We start from the raw sequence: 18116 nt of genomic DNA, 5'->3' as shown, positions 1-18116 counted from the left end.
ATTAAACATTTTATAAATTGTTGAGAAAAAAAAAACATTGTCTAGATTGTTTTAGATTTGTTAGCAAATTTACTTTTTTTTGGATCAAATGTTAGCAAATTTACTTTGTGAGATTTCTTCTTCTCTGTTGAGAAATGTATGTACAATTATACATACTAAAATATATTGTTGATTAGAAGCTTCAGTTTTGTTAAAGTTCAAAAACCATTTCCAACAATTTGAATACAAATTACAAAGTAAAACCTTTAAAAGAAACAATGATAACGAAATGGTAAGACGTATGGGATGAATGCATACAAGAAGAAATTCAAAGAGTAAGACACACACACAATCAATCAAGGGGCACATAGTAAATTTGATACACGTATGACGCACACAAATAAAATAAACTCAAGTCGATAAATAAATTAAACTAAAGACGAGTCCGGCATAAAACTCTCTGGAATCCATTCAACGAGTTCGATGTAACATTGATCATCACCGGCGTACACACAGCCTTCAACGTACGTCTCCTTGACCGAAAAATCCACGTCTTGTAGCTCACTCTAGCCGTTATATACACTTCCATTTCAACCACCCCTTTAGTAGTTTCAGCCCTCAAGTCCTTCGCATTAAACTTGGACAATGCCACGTTGTGCGACACAAGCTGCGTCTCAATCCTTGTGTCGTTCTTTGGATGCTGCTTGAAGGCAGGGATCTCCTTGTGAGCCACGGACTGGTTATGGTGAGCCGTGGAGATGCGCATGGAGTGGTATCTCACAGAGACATGTTTCTCCGGGTTGTATGATTTGATCACATAGTCGAACTTGGCGCTAATGTGATCGTCCTTGGCAATGGCAAAGTCTTGGACCGACGCGGCTTCTACCGTGTAGACTAGTCGCTTTGGCCTGAGGGTGAGGTATGTGATCAATATGGCGAGACCCACAAGGAGGCCTAAAAGGATGAGGGCGATGATGATGCATAGGACAGGGTTCAAGCCTCTAGCAGGAAGGGCTTGAGGATGTGGTTGTGTTCTAGGTGGTGGGTTTGGAGGAACCATTGTTAGAGTGTATAACTTGATTGTTAGAAAAAGATAGAGAGTAAAGATTAATTTGATTGTTATGCTATGGTTTAATACATATCATTATATATATAAGAGAACTAACATGGATAGTTAGATTTTTTGCCTTTGTGCAAGGATTAGTCCCAAAACTATTCATCTAAAATTCTTAATTATTTGGCATTACTTGTGAATAAATCAAGAAATCTTGGAAGCTGGAAGATTCTTACTTTTTGCTTGTTTATTTTTTATTTTCATTTTTTTAGTTCTTTGCTTCTTCTTGTAATGTTGTCGTTATAACTTTGGATGTTTATAACTATCAACATTGTGATGCACACAGTTTCATTAACAGAACAGGATTCCACTCACGTTAGTTAACATCGTTGTGTTTAATTTATGCCCCCTTTGCATTGTCGGAAGCCTTTATTCCTTTCCCAAAATGTGTAAAAGAAAAAAAGAAAACTAGAAACCAAATTATGTGTGATTTAATTAGTTTTACAGTGACTATGAGAAAACCACAAAACTTTTTCTAAAATGATGGAAACTCGATTTACGACTTTGAACCACATGTCGAATTCTTTATTCACCAGAATAAACCAATGGGCCACACGCTCTTGGTTCATGAGGCGTGTTTACCTAACAATCACCACTAATAATTGTGTCAAAACTTATAAGATCCATTAGAGTAAAAATTTGTAGCACTATGTACGATCTTGTTTGCGTTTGTAAAAGATAATGGGAAAGAAAAAGTCTAAAGTAACAAAAAAGTGGTCATTGCATGCTGAGCAATGCAGAATTTGGTCGCCGGATATCCCTTGGAAGATCCTTTCTCCTTCACCTTCTCCACCAGGAGCTACACTTTCTTTTTTTAACATTCCACCACGAGTTACACATATATTGATATATATGCACGTAAAAATGGGTGATTTTATATATAGATTTGTACGTGTGTTTTGTATATAGACTTATAGATAACCGCATAGCCCCATACAAAAACATAGCATGCATACATGCAATGTCTACAAGCAACACCAAAAGGAATATTCCATTAGTTATTCGATTCGTTGAAATATATCACACAATTTTTACAAAATAAAATAAAATAAAAAAGATTTCACTTCAGCTATGTTTATTCTTGTTGAGTTGATTGTACTAATTACAGAAACATACTTTATAGTACAAAGAGCATGTGTCATCACTTTGCACTAACTCTTTTTCAAGTTTCACTTACTCGTTTCACATGCACTTTCTATATATATATATAACCTTCTTCATAGACCTTTCACAATCGTCATCTCTCACCTCCGAAAGCATGCCTAACAACAAGAGCAAACACGAGGCAATACCTCAAGACAAAGATCTTCCGGTTAGTCGTTTAATGATTATTGTGATTATGATTATGTCTTCTTCTAATCTTGTTATGAACCATTCTAATTAAGGGATCACCGATAGCTACTACATGAATATGAACTCGGACGAGAGGAGATGGGAGATCGAGAAGTTGACCAAGGTCTTGGTCAACGGTACACTAGTCCATTATGAATCTCTCTCTCTGACCGGGCAATTTCGGGACCTTTGGCAATGTTTCTCTTGGTATCTCTATTTATGTTATTGTGTCTTGTCTATCGGTTTGTAGTAAATCTTCTTGTTATCGTTTTGTGAACGGAACATTTTTTCTTGTTTGCACTATTTATTTTTCTTGAGGAGCTGATGACAATAATATATAATCTCGCAACAATGCCGGTCCAACACTTTAAAAAAAAATTGGATGCCCCAAACTCATTTTAAATTTTATGTCCGTGTTATTCATGTAAATTTTTTATAATACCCTATATACAACTAAAATTATTGGTTAAAATCATGATGCTATCAGCGGTTCTTTTGTCTATGCTCCGGACCGGCCATGTCTTGCAAATATTTATTAAGCTCTGCATAAGATGCAAGAAAAGAAACAACAGTTTTTGACCAAAGAAAAGAAACAACAGTAAACACTAAACAACAATATCGTATGGACCACCTGAGCCCAAGTGCATCAAGGTAGTCCTTAAGCCCAAAAGATCCAATACGATAATTTGTTTTTAATTACTCTAGCACCTAAGATTCAACTGATATCATTAATTCACCTACTATTTTTGCATTTATTATTTATTTTGTTATTGCTATGAGGATCAAACTGTAAGATACATAAAACAAAGTCGATATATACAAAATTTATGTACACAAACGGAGTTAAAGTTATAGGTAATAATACAAAGTGATCGAAACTGATGTCTAAACAAACAAACCTACACAATCAAGTTTGTGTTTTGTGGGGAAAGAAGAAACACATACAAGAGATATAACAGAAAAGATTCAGGCGCTATTACTCCTCCGTTTCTTACGGACGTGGTTAGGGTTATGAACAAAGAAAGTCTCTACCTCGTGGCTACCGACGTCGGTGGCTTCAAAGAACTTAAGATCTTTGGACAATTTTTTCTTCTTTGTCAGAGGAATCTCACGCGGTCTCTTTCTTGGCGCAGGAGGACAAGTCTCCAGCTCAGGAATCTTGTGGTCACTTGAAGTTGGTGTACATAGAGATCCAAACAACTCTTCTTGCTTCGATCCTTCTTCTTCTTGGTTTATGGGTTTCTGTTCTTCTACTTTTGCTTCTTCTAGGGGCTCGAGAACCTTAGACATGGTCACATGGATGTATGTTTTCTATATCGGAATGCTAAAGTTTCGTGAGATAATTTACCTTCTAAAAGGGAATAAATATTAATTTTTGGATCTAGAAAGCGATAGGCAGAGAGAGAAAAAGGGAGATTAAAGGGAGTGTATTCTGCGAAATGTCCATGTACTAGTAATACTGAATGAATAAATATTCCGTTATTCAATGTTTTTTGTGCAACTTTTCAACTGCAGGTAATTAGTTAGATAAATTTATTTCTACATAAACAAATTTCGTTGATTAAAAGAAAAATGAACACTGGAATAATAGTGTATTAGTTGAAATTTAAAGAAGCTTATCCAGAATAAATCGCAATGTGTCACATCATTCTTCAATGCTACATGTCACTAAATACGTACAAATGCTTTGCATAGGATACCCATTGTCATCGCTAATATAATATTTCATACAATTGATGTCAGTGTCTACTTTCCGACTTTCATTGGCCTTATTCGCTGCATCTCAGCCTATTAATTGAGCCAATCAGATATGGCCATGTCAGCCTCCACTTGAGTCTTGTTTGATATTGGGTTTCTATTGGTAAACTGGATCAGGATTGGGCTTATGAATACAACATCATCCACAGACATGGGCATAACTTAAAACCCCAACCCACTAAATCCAACTCAATCGGAATCTGAAGCTAGAATCAGGCTTCTACAGTCAGAGCCGGCCCTGAGTAGAAGCGGGCCAAGCCCATGCTTCCGGCCGCCAAATAATAAGAAGACAATCGGCCGTATATTTTCAAAAGTTTCTTTAGCTAAGTTGGTTAATGCACAGCTATAAACTATCAAAGGTGATGGGTTCGAAATGTAACCAATACAACTATAGCATTTCTTTTTTTATTTATAACTAATAGGCCCAAAAAAATTTTTTTGCTTCTAGCCCACCACTTCCTAGGACCGGCTCTGTCTACAGTCTTCACTCTTCATGCAAAGGTGCTTCATATGCATGCAGGTGCTACATGACACTTATACAGTCCTCTACTCTTGAGAAGGTCGCGTTTACGATGCATATTATGTACTGCTGCCGCTGCTTGGTAGCGACTGCATTGACTTTCTTTTTGCTTTAAAATTATAGCAAAAAGAGAAAGGATAGAGAAAATGAACATAGGACTGTTATAGCTTTAACTTAACAAACCATTCTCTTTTTTAGTTTTGTTTTTGGGACAAATACAAAGATATATCAAGCTTCAACGACGAATTCAAAAACATTAACAGTAATACTATAAACTAGAACCAACCACCATGATATCATCATTCGCTTAGAGAAGTGTGGTCTTATATTAAGGGAATATTGAGTAAGAAAACAAAAATAATAGGAAATAGTAGCCGCCAAATGGTTCGAGGTGACGATGACCTCTAAGATGCGACTGGTTTTGAAGTGGCCTTCTTAACAGCTTCAGCATAGGTCCTGTGCTGGTAAGTTAAGGTCGACTCAAGCAAGTCCCAAAGAGACGTCTTCGGGTTCCATCCTAATTATCAGAAAACAGTTTTGGTTTGGTTATGTTTCGAACGAGACAAAGCAAGTCAATAAAACAAAGAGGAAATATCTTTACCAAGTTGACGGTTAATGATGGTCATGTCTGGGATTCTCTTGTCGCTGTCATCATAACCTTCTCCATAGAATTCTTTGGAGCTCACATCTATAGTTGGACTCTCAATAGCTGTCTCTCCACTCACTTTTGAGTAGACCTGTCCATTTTTTGTTTTGCTAACACTTAAGTATCGAAAATCAAATCAGATTTTTTATATGTGAACAAGCTTTCTTTCTCACCTTGGTCATCATTTCCGCAAGCTGCCTTACTGTCACTTCATTGTTTGGGTTTCCTACGTTGAAGATATGCCCATTGGCTCTCTCTGGGTTTTCCTGTTTTAAACAAGAAATTTCAGATGCAACTTCTTTGACAACAATGCAACAAACGAGATGCTAACAAGGATAAACAAGGAATGAAACTCACAATCATCAAGAGGACAGCTTCAATGGCATCTTTGATGTAGATGAATGTTCTCTGTGATTCTCCACCATCCACAAGCTTGAGAGGCTCACGCCTCAGAAGGTTCTGAAAATACCCCAAAAAATTGAAAAAGTTAAGCAGCAGCCAATAAAAGAGGAAGGGTTATACGGACTGAGCATGTAACATACGTTGCTGAAGCAGGCTAGGACACGAGGGACACCCTCGCTAGGACCATCAATGCCAGGGATGAAATCCATCCTAGGTCCAATCCAGTTAAACGGTCTCACAATGGTGAACTCAAGTCCATTCTCAGCACCCTCAGCTGCAACCATAAACAAAAGAAATTGAGAACCTGCCTCTAGGTACATTGAATTTGCTATCATGTAAGAAAGAAAAACCGCGTACCATAGACAAGTCTCTCAATCAGTTGCTTAGCACAAGCATATGACCACCTCTGCTTCTCAATAGAACCAAAAATGCAAGGAGATGTATCTTCTTTGAGTACATAAAAATCAGGATCCTGAAAAAACAAGACGAATATCAACTGTGAGTGGTGCAGAAATAATAAATACAGAGACAGACGTAGTACTAGTAATAATAACTAAATTTTACTTGACATAAGAATACTAAGCAAAAAAAAAAAAAAAAACTTCTCAGGTGGTAGTAGTTGGGACTCAAAGCCATACTCAAATAATTGCAGGAAAATAAACTACATTTTCTCAAACTACTAAAGGGGATAGTGACAGGCTCAGAACTAGCTCACTCTACTCTCTGAATCGAGTTTAAGAAGTCTAAACAACAACAACAATCTCATATTAAATTTCTGAATCCATCTTCAGTGAGTGTGTCACTGTACAAATAACATAGCTTCTTGATCCGCTTGACACAAAAATGACATGATCAGAGTGAAAAGCCAAACCTGACGCAGAGGATGATCCTTTGGAAGAAAGCTACCAATGGTCTTCCCATACACTTCACAAGTGGAGAAGTGAATCAGACGCTTGTTGTTCTCTGAGCAGTACTTAACCTATACATTGACCACCTCAATGTCACACAACTAACATCCCTCAAAGATTGAATTACTGCATTAATTGAAAAACACATACCACAGGGAGAGCATCGATGAAGTTGCTGTAGATAGTGTCAAGAGGACGCGTATTGTAATCCGCCGGTGTACAGATCGCCGCCAGATTAATCGTCTGCATCGCAAAAACAAACAAACACATTCACAATCTCGCTACGACACCGTATCGATAATATACATAATACAAACGAACAAAGCACGATTGAAATTCAATTAATGAATCAGATCTGAGTGTACAATCATCAAACGCACTAAACTATCACAAATCGCTAAACAACACCTTCGCAATCGATTACATACGCAATTTGAATTTCGATTCTTCAGATCTGAGAGAGTGCACAATCAGCATTACGGAGGAAAAGAGATATTACCAGATCCGCCATCTTGACGAGCCCCTCGAGCCTCGAGTCATGCTTGATGTTGATGCGATGGAACTGGATCCTCTCGGCCCACTCGGAGGTATCAGGCTCGAGCAAGTGCTTGATCTTGTCGTTGTAGACGTCGAGGGCCAACACCTTGTGCGGAGTCTCGTTCAGGAGCTTCTCGCAGAGGTGAGAGCCGATGAAACCGCCGGCGCCGATCATGCAGATCGTAAGCGGCTTGATCGGCTTCCCGTCCAGATCCAATCTAACGGCTCCGTTGTTCGCCATTGTCGGTGGATGGAGGAAAGGAATCAGAGAAACGCGTTGGATCTGTTGTCACACGCTATACTAGAAGATAACAATCGGAGTCTGATATTTAAAGGCATGTGGATGAAGAAGTCTACGTGGCATTAAAATTAATTTATTATTTTGTGATTTTTTTTATTTAATAATAAAACTCAATGATGGATGTAGGATTGTTCACGTGAAATTTTAGTTTTGAATCTAGAGATTAGTAGTGTGTTAAGAAGCTTTGATCATTTCAATTTTTGACTAGATCTTGACTCTGCGCTGTTATATATAGGTGTGTTAATACATCATTTTCTACATTGTACAGTCCACTATAATATAATAAAATAAATGATGTTGCATTATTGTTTTTTTACATCGCATTATCGCTATGGACTTCACCTGTTTACACAACGCAAACAGCATCTTCTCTGTGACAAATTTGTAATTATTCAAATATATTTTGGATTATTAGAGAAGAAGAGTAGCCGACAGAAGAATAACTTGTAAAAACTATTGTCATAAAAGATATTTTGTTGAAGAATGCTGACGGTGGAAGTTTCCTAATTTGTAAGTAAGAATTAATTAGTGGTAATATATGTGATAATAATATTACAACAATAAGCTTGTTTTTTTCTGACACTCTTAGCTTTTCAGGAAAGTAAGTTAAAGTCATCTCCGTGGCAGTTAATGCTAGAAAGCTACAAGAAATGGAGGAAGTTACGAGAGAGCAAAATATGGAGAAGGAAAGCAACTTGTAACAAGAACAAGTAATAATAATAATCAATCTCTGAGCTCTTGCTCTCTCTCCACTGCCCCGTGTTTATTACGTCTTTGCTTCTTCCTCCTCCTGTCGCTGAAACGTTCACTTCCAGAGAGCCTGTAACGTAATCAAACGTCCTCATACTACTCTCATAATGTATGGTGGGTTATATTAAATCAAAAAGACTCACAGTCGTATACTGCCCATCCAATCCGTTGGCGAACAAGATCGTAGACCACCACTTTGTCTTTCAGAACCAAATCTGCATAGCAAACCCATTTGAGAAAAAATAATTGTACTGTTTCACAGTTTTACTTTATCGATTTACTAAAGGAATAACGAGTCTTTAGTAAAGACTCTTTACCGCCAAGAATCGTTATACGATGCTGCTGCGGCGATCTCTGGAAACCAATGCACCATATTGAACTTCCTGACTGATAGATAGCAAATGATATACAAACAAAAAATATATGAAGTTCCGATAGATAATGTTTAGCTAAAGGCTGCGAATGAATACATGAGAACTATCTTCTATAGAGTGTCTTGCATGCCTAAGTAAAATATTAGAACTCATTTACATCTGCTAAACAACCAATCATGACAATCCCAACGCCTAAATTTTCCATTTTACTCATGTGCTGATTCGAGTTAGTCTTATATCCCTCACTAGTGGCTCTCTCAGTCTAACAAACTCATAACAGCTCTAACCTACTAGATTCAGTCCTAGGCTAGAGACAGAGTAGACCTGTAGCTAAGAGTTGAGCAGCTATAACTTTTTCAAAGTAAGTAGTATATGAAACTATGCTTACACTAGAAAACATCTGAAGATAGTCACGAGGGGTCAAGACCATTGATGCACCACCAGCGAAGCTCAAACTAACTTCTGGAAAGACATCAACGTCACTGCAACATGAATACAAAATCCTTTTTAGCAGCTTGACAGCTCTTTTTATATATTCATGCACATTGAGAGGAACTTTACCCAGATGTGATATCAAAGCACTGGTAACTCTCATAAGTAATGGGACGCCCATACTGTGAAACAGCACTTGATATCTGCAGGTTGAAAACGGTTTATGAATCTTCTTTCTTGTAAGGTGTAATCAAGACAGAAAGAAAAAACACTCACAGCTTGGACGAATGGATTATAAGCTTCGTCAGGAAGATAAGCAAGAGTGGTCCCTGTATCAATGATCGTCCCATCACCAGTGGCTATTGTGAAAACAGATGGATCAATCGGTAATATCTGATTGTTCACAGCAATGCTCTGCAGGTTCACATTATAATGTAGCCTGAAAATGTTTTTGTATTATCTTCTTAGGTTCTGCAAAAGATAAAACAAATAGGATTGAGAACTCACTGAGATGGAACAAGAGGAGTATAGACAGTATCAGGTCTCTTGATTTGACCAAGAACCATTACACCTCCACCGTTACTATCTCCCTTCAGACAATGAGAGAACACTCGCGGCGCGAGTCCTTGCGTAGCGAGCTGTGAAATTACAGATAAACTCCCCTGGCCTAACCCAAAGATGCCATCAACTGCTCTCCTAGGCCTCTGTAAATCTCCCGTTTGTAAATTGCTACACCTGTTTTGTCAATGTTGAAGATAAGCATCACATGTCATGTTCTTAAAAGAGCATGTTCTTGGTGCTAGCTTACCCGAATACAAAGGGAGCAGAGGAGTTTATAGCCAAGGTACTGGTGATGACGGTATCAAAGGAAACGAAATCTGAGATGTAGTAACCAGAAGTGCCACTTCCGTCACCGTACTTGAACGCATAGGAGCAGAGATTGTTGGGAGAACAGCCAGATTCCGACTCGAAATTGGAGGAACATCTCTTGTCTGAACATGAAACCATTGAAGCTGAGGATGAGGTTCCAGGATCAAAGAAACTCAGCTCAATCTGGAAACACAAAAGAGAGTTAAAAACAAAGTGAGATCATATAGATGTATTAGAGGAAAGTTAATAAAGATGTATACTTGGAGTTCACTAGTCTTGGGGCAGCCGTTACAGGAAGAGCAGGCAACCCATAAAACATCACTTCCCGTGTCGATTTGAACATTGAACTCTCTTGGTGGTGTCCCAAGTTTAACCTTTGTATAGTAAAGTCTGTAATAAAAGCAAAAAAAAAGATTCTAAAAAAACGAATTGACAAGAGACAAGAAACAGAATCAAAGACATTCAATCTTAGTTCAAATCTGAAACACATGATGAGGCCAATGCTGCTAAATTAGTCTCCACAAGCCATAACAAAGTTCATTCATTTATAATCACATCTGATGAAAAAAGAAATCTTTAAGACAGAACTGAATGGCATTGAGACAAAGTAGTTCGTGTAATTTAATTTGGCTTAGAGACTGTACTGACAGATTAGTTCATGCGATTCAGTTTGGTCCGAAAAAGTGTTTTTTTTTTTTGGATATGTGAAAATAATTTAAGAAAAATTCAAAAATCGAAAGCTAAGTGGATAAGCAAATCGGTAAGCACAGTGGTATTACCCTACGAGAAACGGATCGGAGGCTCCATAAACCGGAAAATCAACGACACCGCCGACGGGAGACTGCAGTAACCTTCCGTGGCGAGCTGAATCAAAAGCTCTGAGCTCAGCCAAGCTAAGCTCGTGGCTCGGCGGAATCAATCTCTCTAGCTTGAGAACCGAGTCGGAGCCGAAAACTATGGTTGTCGCAGCATGTAGAAACACGGCAGCGACGATGATTACTCCTGAAGAAGAATCCACCGCCATTTCTCGAGTTCGAACTTAGAAGAAAGAGGGAGAGAGGGAGAGAGAAAGCTGCCAAGCGAACGTTCTGATATTCTGATTACAGTTAATAAAGTTATTTTCACATTTTTGGTGATTAATTTATGCTAATTTGCGCTCCATAACCATAGCTTTGCATATAATTATTATTTCGTATCATTTATTTTGAGTAAAATGAAATATACTATACTACTACTATTTAGAATGCTATTTTCAATTTTAGCAAAACAAATTACGCAACTCCCACGAAGAATGTTAGTCTTTATTCTTTTTTTCTCTGACAAAGATTTAGGCCATTAGATTCTCATAAATACAACAAAAATGTCTGAAAGAAAAAAGAAAATTGAAGCGTGCTCTGTTTTAGTCTTTGAATACCAATATAGATTGGAAGAAAGGATTAACTATTGCCTCTGAATATGGCGATAACACCAATCCAATCAGAACTAGAAAACAACCAAAAGATAAGAGAGAGTTTATTGTCTTTGGTGAGTAAAGGAGCAACTGTCTTTTTGAGATAGCCTTCTGGTTTAAGCAGTGATCTGGACAATGTCAAGAAACAATATAAGGAAGGTGCATGAAATGAAACGATGTTTGCTCAAATAAACTTTTCTACCTCTTCATTAATGACAGCTTCCTTGGAAAATATATCAAACCAAGTGCTTTCTACAATGAACGTTTTTCTCCTTAGTCTTATGATTCAAAAGGCTTAAGAGAGAGATAAGTTTGGTTACCTTTCATTGATCTTTCAAGAGAAGTGAGGTGCAGGAGAGAAGTTGAGCTACTTCCTCTGGAGTTGCTGTTCCAAAGCCTTGCCATCTTATTCTCCCGGATTTGTCGAGTAGGAGAATATACCTGAAAGACAAATAAGAATGTGCAAAAGAGTGAATGACTCTATTATGCCCTTCTTAACTTGGTGAAGTGGAGACTTTCTGTACCCGGTGAGAAGGTTGAGAACTTTCATTTGTTTTCGGAAGTGATAATGGTCCCCAAATGAGTAAACAATCTGCCTCTGGAGGACACTGTTCTCGCTGTTGTTCGGTTTTCGCAAGACTCGTAGAAGTAGTTTCTTTATGGGAGCCAAACCCAACAGCCATTTGTCTATAAATGAAACCTGTAATTGCAAGAAAACAAGTTTACATGAAGAAATTGCGCAGATTCTGAAGTCTGATTATGAATAGCACAAACGATAACGGATCAGTACCTCAAACAACTGAAGATCTTTCCTGTCGCCAAACGATTCAACAAATGGTTTGCTCCACGAGCTGATCATATCCTGTCAGATAAAGCAAGAATTACACAAGCTTTATATATAAGTTCATACTTATCAACGAGTCCTTCACCACTCTAACAACATTGTAGCATGCAACTACTACTTCCTACGCTTAACAAGCAACACTTGCGTCTTCAAAACTGCTAACCAAAAACACTTTCTTGGTTCCATTAAATTATACAACAAGGTGGAAAGTATCTGTACCTGAGAGCTAGCTCGGAAAGACAGACACACCAATGTCACCTTAGGAACATCCAAACTCTCTTTGTTAACCTCATTGCTGTTGGAAGTAACAGGCAGCTTCATGATTTTCCCATTAGAGGAAGTCACTGCTAACACCGGAAACTTCATGGCCGAGACAGCAGGGATTAGAGTCTTGCTAGCAGCAGCGATCTGCAAAAAAAAAAAAAGAACATCAAATGACAGTTACAGGGATAGCTACAGCATCTAAACCGTGCATAGCTAAGTAATAAGAGATATAAGTAGCATCCATTACCTTACCACCATGTTCTTTGAACTCTTTCATATCAGCAAAGTATCCTCGATTCATCTCATCATTACTGCCCTACATCACATCATAATTAACTTCTCATTGACTCAATATATCTCGAAAATGCCGAACATTTGAGAGAGAAAGTTTGTTTATTTCTCATTAGTTTCAAACTGTCTCAAACAAACTACACTAAACCAAAAAGAGTTAAACCGGAATTAACCAATATAATTAAACTCAATACAATTAAAACTCAATGCTGAACCTGGATCTAAGCAAAAAAAAAAAACCCCAAAAAGTAATCGAATCTGAATAAAAAAGGAGGAAGCTTGCTTACAGTCTAGCACGTTCGTCCTCGATCGCTTTCTTGTTCCCAAACTGCACAATCGAGAGCTAAATAGTCAACGATTCTCCGATACTCGAATTGAATAACTTCCTCAAAAGTACCTGATAGAAGTCGAGGAACGAGCGTGTGGTTGATCGAAGAGCTGGTAATCGCGAAGGGAGAGGGTCGTGGTTCTCGTAGCGAGTGAGATTGAAGAGGACTTGATGCTGGTTCCGATAGACTGATCTACATTTCTGCTTCAGGAATCGATTCAAGGTCGTCGCCATTGTGGAAGAAGAGCTTAAACCCTATTTGGTTAATGCCGCTAGGGAGAACTGTGTTGTAAAGCTTGAAGACCTGAACCAAGTGTTTCTCGGTTCAACCTGATTAAACCGATATTTTATTCCCCGGTAGACATTTCCGGATTGGTGATATCCAATGAGATAATTGTTATTTGTTACATCGGATTCGTGTATTTTGTTACATAAATATCAATAAAAACATGAAATTGAGTATTAGGATTTTTTATTTTTATTTTAACATGTATATTCAATTAATTTTTTTTATATTCCAAATCTTCTAATGTTTTCGGGTATTCGTCTCTTTTATTAAAAAAGAAAATTTCATTCAAACCTCATTTTGATCATACATTATATTAGGTTAAATGTTAAATATAATGTATAATGAAAAATGTTAAACATTTTGATTTTGTAAATTACATTTTGTTAAAAAATTATTCTCGTGTTTTTTATTAGATAGAGTTCGGTAATACTCAATTACTCATCACATAACTGTAAATAACACTCTATAATTTATTTAAAATTATTTACATTTGGAATAGAAACAATTTGTTCGGTTCGGGTTGTTTAATTACAAATGTTGAGGCCTACTCTTATGTGCTGTATGTGTCCATTCTACATGAAAGAATGAAATATTAACTTGCTAAGCATGGATATTATCAAATTTTGATTTCTCAGTTTTCTCTTAACAACAACAACCTCCCTTTGCTTTGCATGTTTTATACATCCGCAAAGAGTTTATACGTTTTGGCATCAAGAACAATCTGCCTAACTGCCGCGACCATAGCAATCACCCCTAAACAAGAAAACAGCACGGCGATTATAGTGTTGATCCAAAAGATAAAGCTTTTCTTAGATGGCTTGAACGTGAAGTTGAAAAACACCACAGGCAGAACAAAGTCTAGAGGCATGAAACCAAAAGCACCTAGCAAAGAGTTTACATCTCCAAAAAATGGAAGCATTGCCGCAAAGATTGTAGCAACCACGACGAAGAGTGAACGGGCGGCTAGTCGAGGGATGACATTGCGGATAGAGAACTCTTTCTTTGTTGGATCGCTAAGTGCACTTTCCAAAATATCGTTTATAGGTTGTAAATACACCTGCATAAAAGTGAAATGATTAACGTTAGTCAAAGCCGGTTTTGGGCACAGCAAGACCCCCCAAAATTTATAATACATAAATCGGATAGACTTTAAATTATCGATTTTTAATTAAAGATTAACTTAAAATATTTGTTGCCCTTCTAAATTTTAGATTCTACTCTGACGTTAATGTGTAGTGACATGTAATATATACTTACCACGGCAACGGCCGAGAGTTGCAGGACGGTGAAGAGGTTGATGAGAAAAATGAACCATGTAGGAACTAAGTAATGGTTTGTCTCAGGATTCAAAAAGTTGGTGAAGAGAAGTCCATTGGCTTTATTACCAAACGCCCAGTATCCTGAGATGGCTACGGTGAAGAATGTCACTATCACTACTGCGTAACACATACACAATCCTTTAAACATTTTTCCTTTTACTGGTGCCGCCAATGTTGCCTGCATTGCATAATGAAAACATTAATTCAATATCAAATTATCTGTGATAAGATTAAATCATATATCAAACCTGAATTTCTGGTATAATGCCATTGCCGTATGTAGTAGCAATAATAGCCATAGCATTAAAGATCCCAAACACTTTGGTTTCCTTGTCACCAACTATTGCATAGTCTTTCTCCGGTCCATTTGATTTATTTCCTGATATTTCAAAGAAATGTTTGTGATTTAATCCACAATTTTGACCTGGTTAAAACAATCTAGACATTTGTATTTAAGATTTAAAGAGTAAGAGGTTTGGTATACCAATAATGATGGATGCAGCAGCGGCTAAAGCACTGTAGAGAAGGCATAGGACGAGGGAGAAGAAGTTGATGTGACGTAGAGAATGAAAAGATGGGATTTGTGCCAAAACCAAGAGCAAGCCTCCAAAAAGAATCACAAACTCAAAGAGTTTCATTTCACCGTTTGGCTCCATTATCAGATAAATTGCCTTAAGGCACTGGCCTCCCAAGAGGGTATTGGCGATAACCACACCATAGCAGACCGCCATTTGTATTGGTCCCACGTAGTACCTTCCCCATTTTGGCCCTTTACGTTGCATATCATCAAGTTGTTAAGAGGAAAACCAAACTTATCGTAAAACAAAGAAAAATTTGAATTTAGCATAATACGTGTTAAAAGCTTCTTAGTTGTAAACTGCTTGTTACATCTGAATGTACAAAATAAAATTGGAAGGTATATGATCTAGGTCCAGCTTTATGTTAGCTTTACCAGGAATCCAATTTATCAATTATTCTACCTGTTAAAGCAGATCTATACTTGATCCTCCTTTGCTTATATAAGATAAGATTGTATTATGTCATACACAGGGTTATGTTTTGACTCACACAAATTATTTGTTAGTTGAAAGCTGACCAAATTTCAGTATCAGAATTTAAAGCATTTCTATCTCTTAGATTTATAATAGACCTCAATCAAAAATATGAGATTCTATTTAAAAAAAAAATATAGAAAATTCTCTTTGAGCATTTTACACTATCTCTCCTCTTTTATTAATCTTATTTTTAGTCATGATTCATGAGAAGATTTTATAGACAACTCTAATGAAATTGCTCTAAAATGAAAGACAAAGAGAGAGATGGATAGCTAACATATAAAAGTTGATTCCAAAATTGATGTGAGCCTTCTGGGTCCAGACTATATTTCATCAAATTAGACAAAGGTCAGGAAAAGTGTATAGTATGAAATTAAATGTATTTTAATTAGTTTTTCTTATATTTGAAAAATCGTCGTCGGTTCATATTTGCATGTCAGCCGAAAACATCAACCAATACCGAGATTTAAGTAATTCCAAGTTGCATTCCCACCCAATATTCAAACTTTTATAATCCACATACATTACCTTACTTTATGGGTGTGGATTAAACATTATTTTTTGGTCAGAAGTGGATGAAAGAAATCATTATTTTTTTTTTGGTCAAAGGTGAATGAAAATGAAATAATTGAAGTGGTGTGTCATGTGGAAGTTCATATAGACACGTATGTCTGTCTATAGCTGCATATCAATTTCAAATTAAATTCTCAAAGGATAAATTTAATGCAGCTTTTATCCCTTTGAGCTAGACTTCTATAGTATACAGACGTTAATATGAACGGTGAATTTTTTTTTACCGAGGATGTGGTGTGCCATGTCCCGGAACCGAAGGTAGCGGTGACCGAGTGAAGCATGGTGTTGGAGAGTAAGGGAGAGGAGCGTGTACGAGTAAAACGTGACGGCTGCTCCTCCCACCAAACACGATATTCCGGCGGCCCATCCCAAGAACTTGAAAGCATACGGTAAACTCAATAAGGGAGGCGCCACTATTGACGTCGTCAAGTGGAAACCGCAGTGCCACCATGTGCCTAGTTCCCATCACCATTCATTATCCTCAGTGATATATATTATATTTTTGTCAAGAAAATATACTAAATCTGAAACAATCAATAGACATGTTTTGATTCTCATTTTGAAACGATATACATTACCGGTGCGGATCTATATATAAAACGTACCTTTAGACTTAAGGACGAAGAGGGCACCAGCATCAACTTCTTCACTTGTTTTTCTTTCATCTCCTGAACGCTCTTCTTCGCCCATTTTTTAGTTGTTCTTTCTCTTCACTCGATTAAGTAATTAGCTTACTCGGTTGCTCACTTTTATAAGTCCAAAACACCAGTCTCTTTCATATCATTTTTTAGTCAACGTTCTATCACATCGCTTTATAATATGAAGTCTTTTGTTTTGTAAAATATTAATTTTTAATATAAAGTTAGTTGTACAGTTCAAGGAAAAAGATAATTTGGAACACTTCATGCGCAGAATTTTTGGAACTCTTCACTGACGTGGCATATTACAGGTTAAGGGTCACACATGCATGTGGCAAAAGCTAAATTGTGGGAGCAACAAGAAAACCAAGATTAGTAAGACAGCGAACTGATAAAAATGTTAAGAATGGTTTAGCCAAAGAATCAGAGGAAGAATATTTTGTTTGTTTTTCTAATCTGTTTATTCACTTAAATTAAGGTGGCTACGTGCTTCCTATTCAAGTAACAATCAATCATCGCCATATACTGCACATAAACAGAGCGCGTGGCTATGTGTGTTAAAATGCAACGTGACTGAGTTCTACGGAACCGTATTTTTTTAATGAGAATTTCAAAATCCCATTTTGTTCTATACCAAGTTATATTTCCTTCTCCTCATGTTTTCTCTTTGTAGACTTAGCTTGAAACTAACTTATATATGTGTTTTTGTTTTTATTGACCAACCGATGAATTTGATAAGAAAATAATTCATTTTTAATATTTTTACATTTTAATTAGCATGTGAAGCTTCTGAATTCATCATATGCATCTGTAAAAGTTAACTTGTGGGAGAAACGAGACAAAGATTGGTGAACTGTCAGTGGCGTCTACAATGTAACAAAGATGAAAACTAAGACAGCCAAAAGTATAAAATCTGGTGAACATAGCCAAAGGAATTAGAAGACAAATATTTGGTTTGTCTTCTTACTTTGACCATTCAGACCGTTTTGTGTTCCTCCCAGATTCCAGGCAAGTTATATTCTCTTCTGGTATGTTTTTTTCTGTTCTAAGACTGTTCATGTTCTTGGTTTTGTCATTTTGGTAAATATATCACTAAATTTGCTACATCTAAAATCATTTCTCTTCTTGTATTGTGACTATCC

At 37.0% G+C, this 18116-nt stretch overlaps 6 protein-coding genes across 9 annotated transcripts; all 6 read right to left on the bottom strand.

Moving 5' to 3' along the window:
* Positions 1-185: 185 nt before the first annotated feature.
* LOC103872103 (uncharacterized protein At1g08160-like) lies at positions 186-1627 on the bottom strand. Its single transcript, XM_009150441.3, has one exon. The coding sequence runs from the start codon at positions 1037-1039 to the stop codon at positions 413-415; it is 627 nt and encodes a 208-aa protein (XP_009148689.2). The 5' UTR covers positions 1040-1627; the 3' UTR covers positions 186-412.
* Positions 1628-3150: 1523 nt separating this feature from the next.
* LOC103836402 (cyclin-dependent protein kinase inhibitor SMR2) lies at positions 3151-4521 on the bottom strand. The gene has a single exon (XM_009112657.3). The coding sequence runs from the start codon at positions 3713-3715 to the stop codon at positions 3392-3394; it is 324 nt and encodes a 107-aa protein (XP_009110905.1). The 5' UTR covers positions 3716-4521; the 3' UTR covers positions 3151-3391.
* A 325-nt stretch (positions 4522-4846) lies between these two features.
* Positions 4847-7512, bottom strand: LOC103836401 (UDP-D-apiose/UDP-D-xylose synthase 2). The gene is made up of 9 exons (XM_009112656.3): positions 7159-7512; positions 6810-6902; positions 6623-6730; positions 6109-6223; positions 5892-6025; positions 5707-5808; positions 5523-5615; positions 5305-5440; positions 4847-5220 (listed from the first exon to the last, which is right to left on the bottom strand). The coding sequence occupies exons 1-9, from the start codon at positions 7435-7437 to the stop codon at positions 5108-5110; spliced, it is 1173 nt and encodes a 390-aa protein (XP_009110904.2). The 5' UTR covers positions 7438-7512; the 3' UTR covers positions 4847-5107.
* A 492-nt stretch (positions 7513-8004) lies between these two features.
* Positions 8005-11008, bottom strand: LOC103836400 (aspartic proteinase-like protein 2). The gene is made up of 10 exons (XM_009112654.3): positions 10703-11008; positions 10184-10313; positions 9862-10106; positions 9561-9788; positions 9330-9492; positions 9183-9256; positions 9010-9103; positions 8565-8634; positions 8391-8462; positions 8005-8317 (listed from the first exon to the last, which is right to left on the bottom strand). The coding sequence occupies exons 1-10, from the start codon at positions 10945-10947 to the stop codon at positions 8139-8141; spliced, it is 1500 nt and encodes a 499-aa protein (XP_009110902.2). The 5' UTR covers positions 10948-11008; the 3' UTR covers positions 8005-8138.
* Positions 11009-11208: 200 nt separating this feature from the next.
* On the bottom strand, positions 11209-13530 carry LOC103836397. 3 transcript variants are annotated; one of them, XR_626783.3, is made up of 9 exons: positions 13170-13530; positions 13060-13100; positions 12729-12792; positions 12437-12625; positions 12164-12235; positions 11898-12073; positions 11694-11814; positions 11576-11625; positions 11209-11501 (listed from the first exon to the last, which is right to left on the bottom strand). XR_626783.3 is itself a non-coding variant. In XM_009112652.3 (8 exons), the coding sequence occupies exons 1-7, from the start codon at positions 13332-13334 to the stop codon at positions 11697-11699; spliced, it is 825 nt and encodes a 274-aa protein (XP_009110900.1). In that variant the 5' UTR covers positions 13335-13530; the 3' UTR covers positions 11209-11501; positions 11694-11696. The 3 variants fall into 3 exon arrangements, 1 of the variants encoding a protein (XP_009110900.1); XR_626784.2 differs by having other exon boundaries at positions 12729-12797; positions 13170-13372; XM_009112652.3 differs by lacking the exon at positions 11576-11625.
* A 444-nt stretch (positions 13531-13974) lies between these two features.
* Positions 13975-18107, bottom strand: LOC103836399 (GABA transporter 1). Of its 2 annotated transcripts, none has more exons than XM_009112653.3 (6): positions 16942-18107; positions 16561-16791; positions 15193-15477; positions 14957-15087; positions 14647-14886; positions 13975-14446 (listed from the first exon to the last, which is right to left on the bottom strand). In XM_009112653.3, the coding sequence occupies exons 1-6, from the start codon at positions 17024-17026 to the stop codon at positions 14066-14068; spliced, it is 1353 nt and encodes a 450-aa protein (XP_009110901.1). In that variant the 5' UTR covers positions 17027-18107; the 3' UTR covers positions 13975-14065. The 2 variants fall into 2 exon arrangements, with proteins under 2 accessions (XP_009110901.1, XP_033133210.1); XM_033277319.1 differs by having other exon boundaries at positions 16561-16860; positions 16942-18106.
* Between the last annotated feature and the right edge of the window lie 9 nt (positions 18108-18116).

Source organism: Brassica rapa, chromosome A08 (assembly GCF_000309985.2).
Source record: "Brassica rapa cultivar Chiifu-401-42 chromosome A08, CAAS_Brap_v3.01, whole genome shotgun sequence".
In the NCBI taxonomy this organism is placed as follows: domain Eukaryota; kingdom Viridiplantae; phylum Streptophyta; class Magnoliopsida; order Brassicales; family Brassicaceae; genus Brassica; species Brassica rapa.
Note: the sequence above shows the minus strand (reverse complement) of the source record. Positions and strands in the feature narration are given on the sequence as shown.

Excerpts from the sequence above, each read along its gene's own strand:
- LOC103836399 (XM_009112653.3), bottom strand. The coding sequence starts at position 17,026 with ATGGGCGAAGAAGAGCGTTCAGGAGATGAAAGAAAAACAAGTGAAGAA. Across the intron at positions 16,792-16,941 it reads CTTCGTCCTTAAGTCTAAAG|GCACATGGTGGCACTGCGGT; the intron begins GTACGTTTTATA and ends GATGGGAACTAG. Across the intron at positions 15,478-16,560 it reads CATGGCACACCACATCCTCG|GGCCAAAATGGGGAAGGTAC; the intron begins GTAAAAAAAAAT and ends TGCAACGTAAAG.
- LOC103836401 (XM_009112656.3), bottom strand. The coding sequence starts at position 7,437 with ATGGCGAACAACGGAGCCGTTAGATTGGATCTGGACGGGAAGCCGATC. Across the intron at positions 5,441-5,522 it reads TTGCGGAAATGATGACCAAG|GTCTACTCAAAAGTGAGTGG; the intron begins GTGAGAAAGAAA and ends AAAAATGGACAG. Across the intron at positions 5,221-5,304 it reads CATCATTAACCGTCAACTTG|GATGGAACCCGAAGACGTCT; the intron begins GTAAAGATATTT and ends TCTGATAATTAG.
- LOC103836402 (XM_009112657.3), bottom strand. The coding sequence starts at position 3,715 with ATGTCTAAGGTTCTCGAGCCCCTAGAAGAAGCAAAAGTAGAAGAACAG.
- LOC103836397 (XM_009112652.3), bottom strand. The coding sequence starts at position 13,334 with ATGGCGACGACCTTGAATCGATTCCTGAAGCAGAAATGTAGATCAGTC. Across the intron at positions 12,236-12,436 it reads CTTTCCGAGCTAGCTCTCAG|GATATGATCAGCTCGTGGAG; the intron begins GTACAGATACTT and ends TTTATCTGACAG. Across the intron at positions 12,074-12,163 it reads AAGATCTTCAGTTGTTTGAG|GTTTCATTTATAGACAAATG; the intron begins GTACTGATCCGT and ends TTGCAATTACAG.
- LOC103872103 (XM_009150441.3), bottom strand. The coding sequence starts at position 1,039 with ATGGTTCCTCCAAACCCACCACCTAGAACACAACCACATCCTCAAGCC.
- LOC103836400 (XM_009112654.3), bottom strand. The coding sequence starts at position 10,947 with ATGGCGGTGGATTCTTCTTCAGGAGTAATCATCGTCGCTGCCGTGTTT. Across the intron at positions 10,107-10,183 it reads CCAAGACTAGTGAACTCCAA|ATTGAGCTGAGTTTCTTTGA; the intron begins GTATACATCTTT and ends TTGTGTTTCCAG. Across the intron at positions 9,493-9,560 it reads ACTCCTCTTGTTCCATCTCA|GCTACATTATAATGTGAACC; the intron begins GTGAGTTCTCAA and ends AAACATTTTCAG.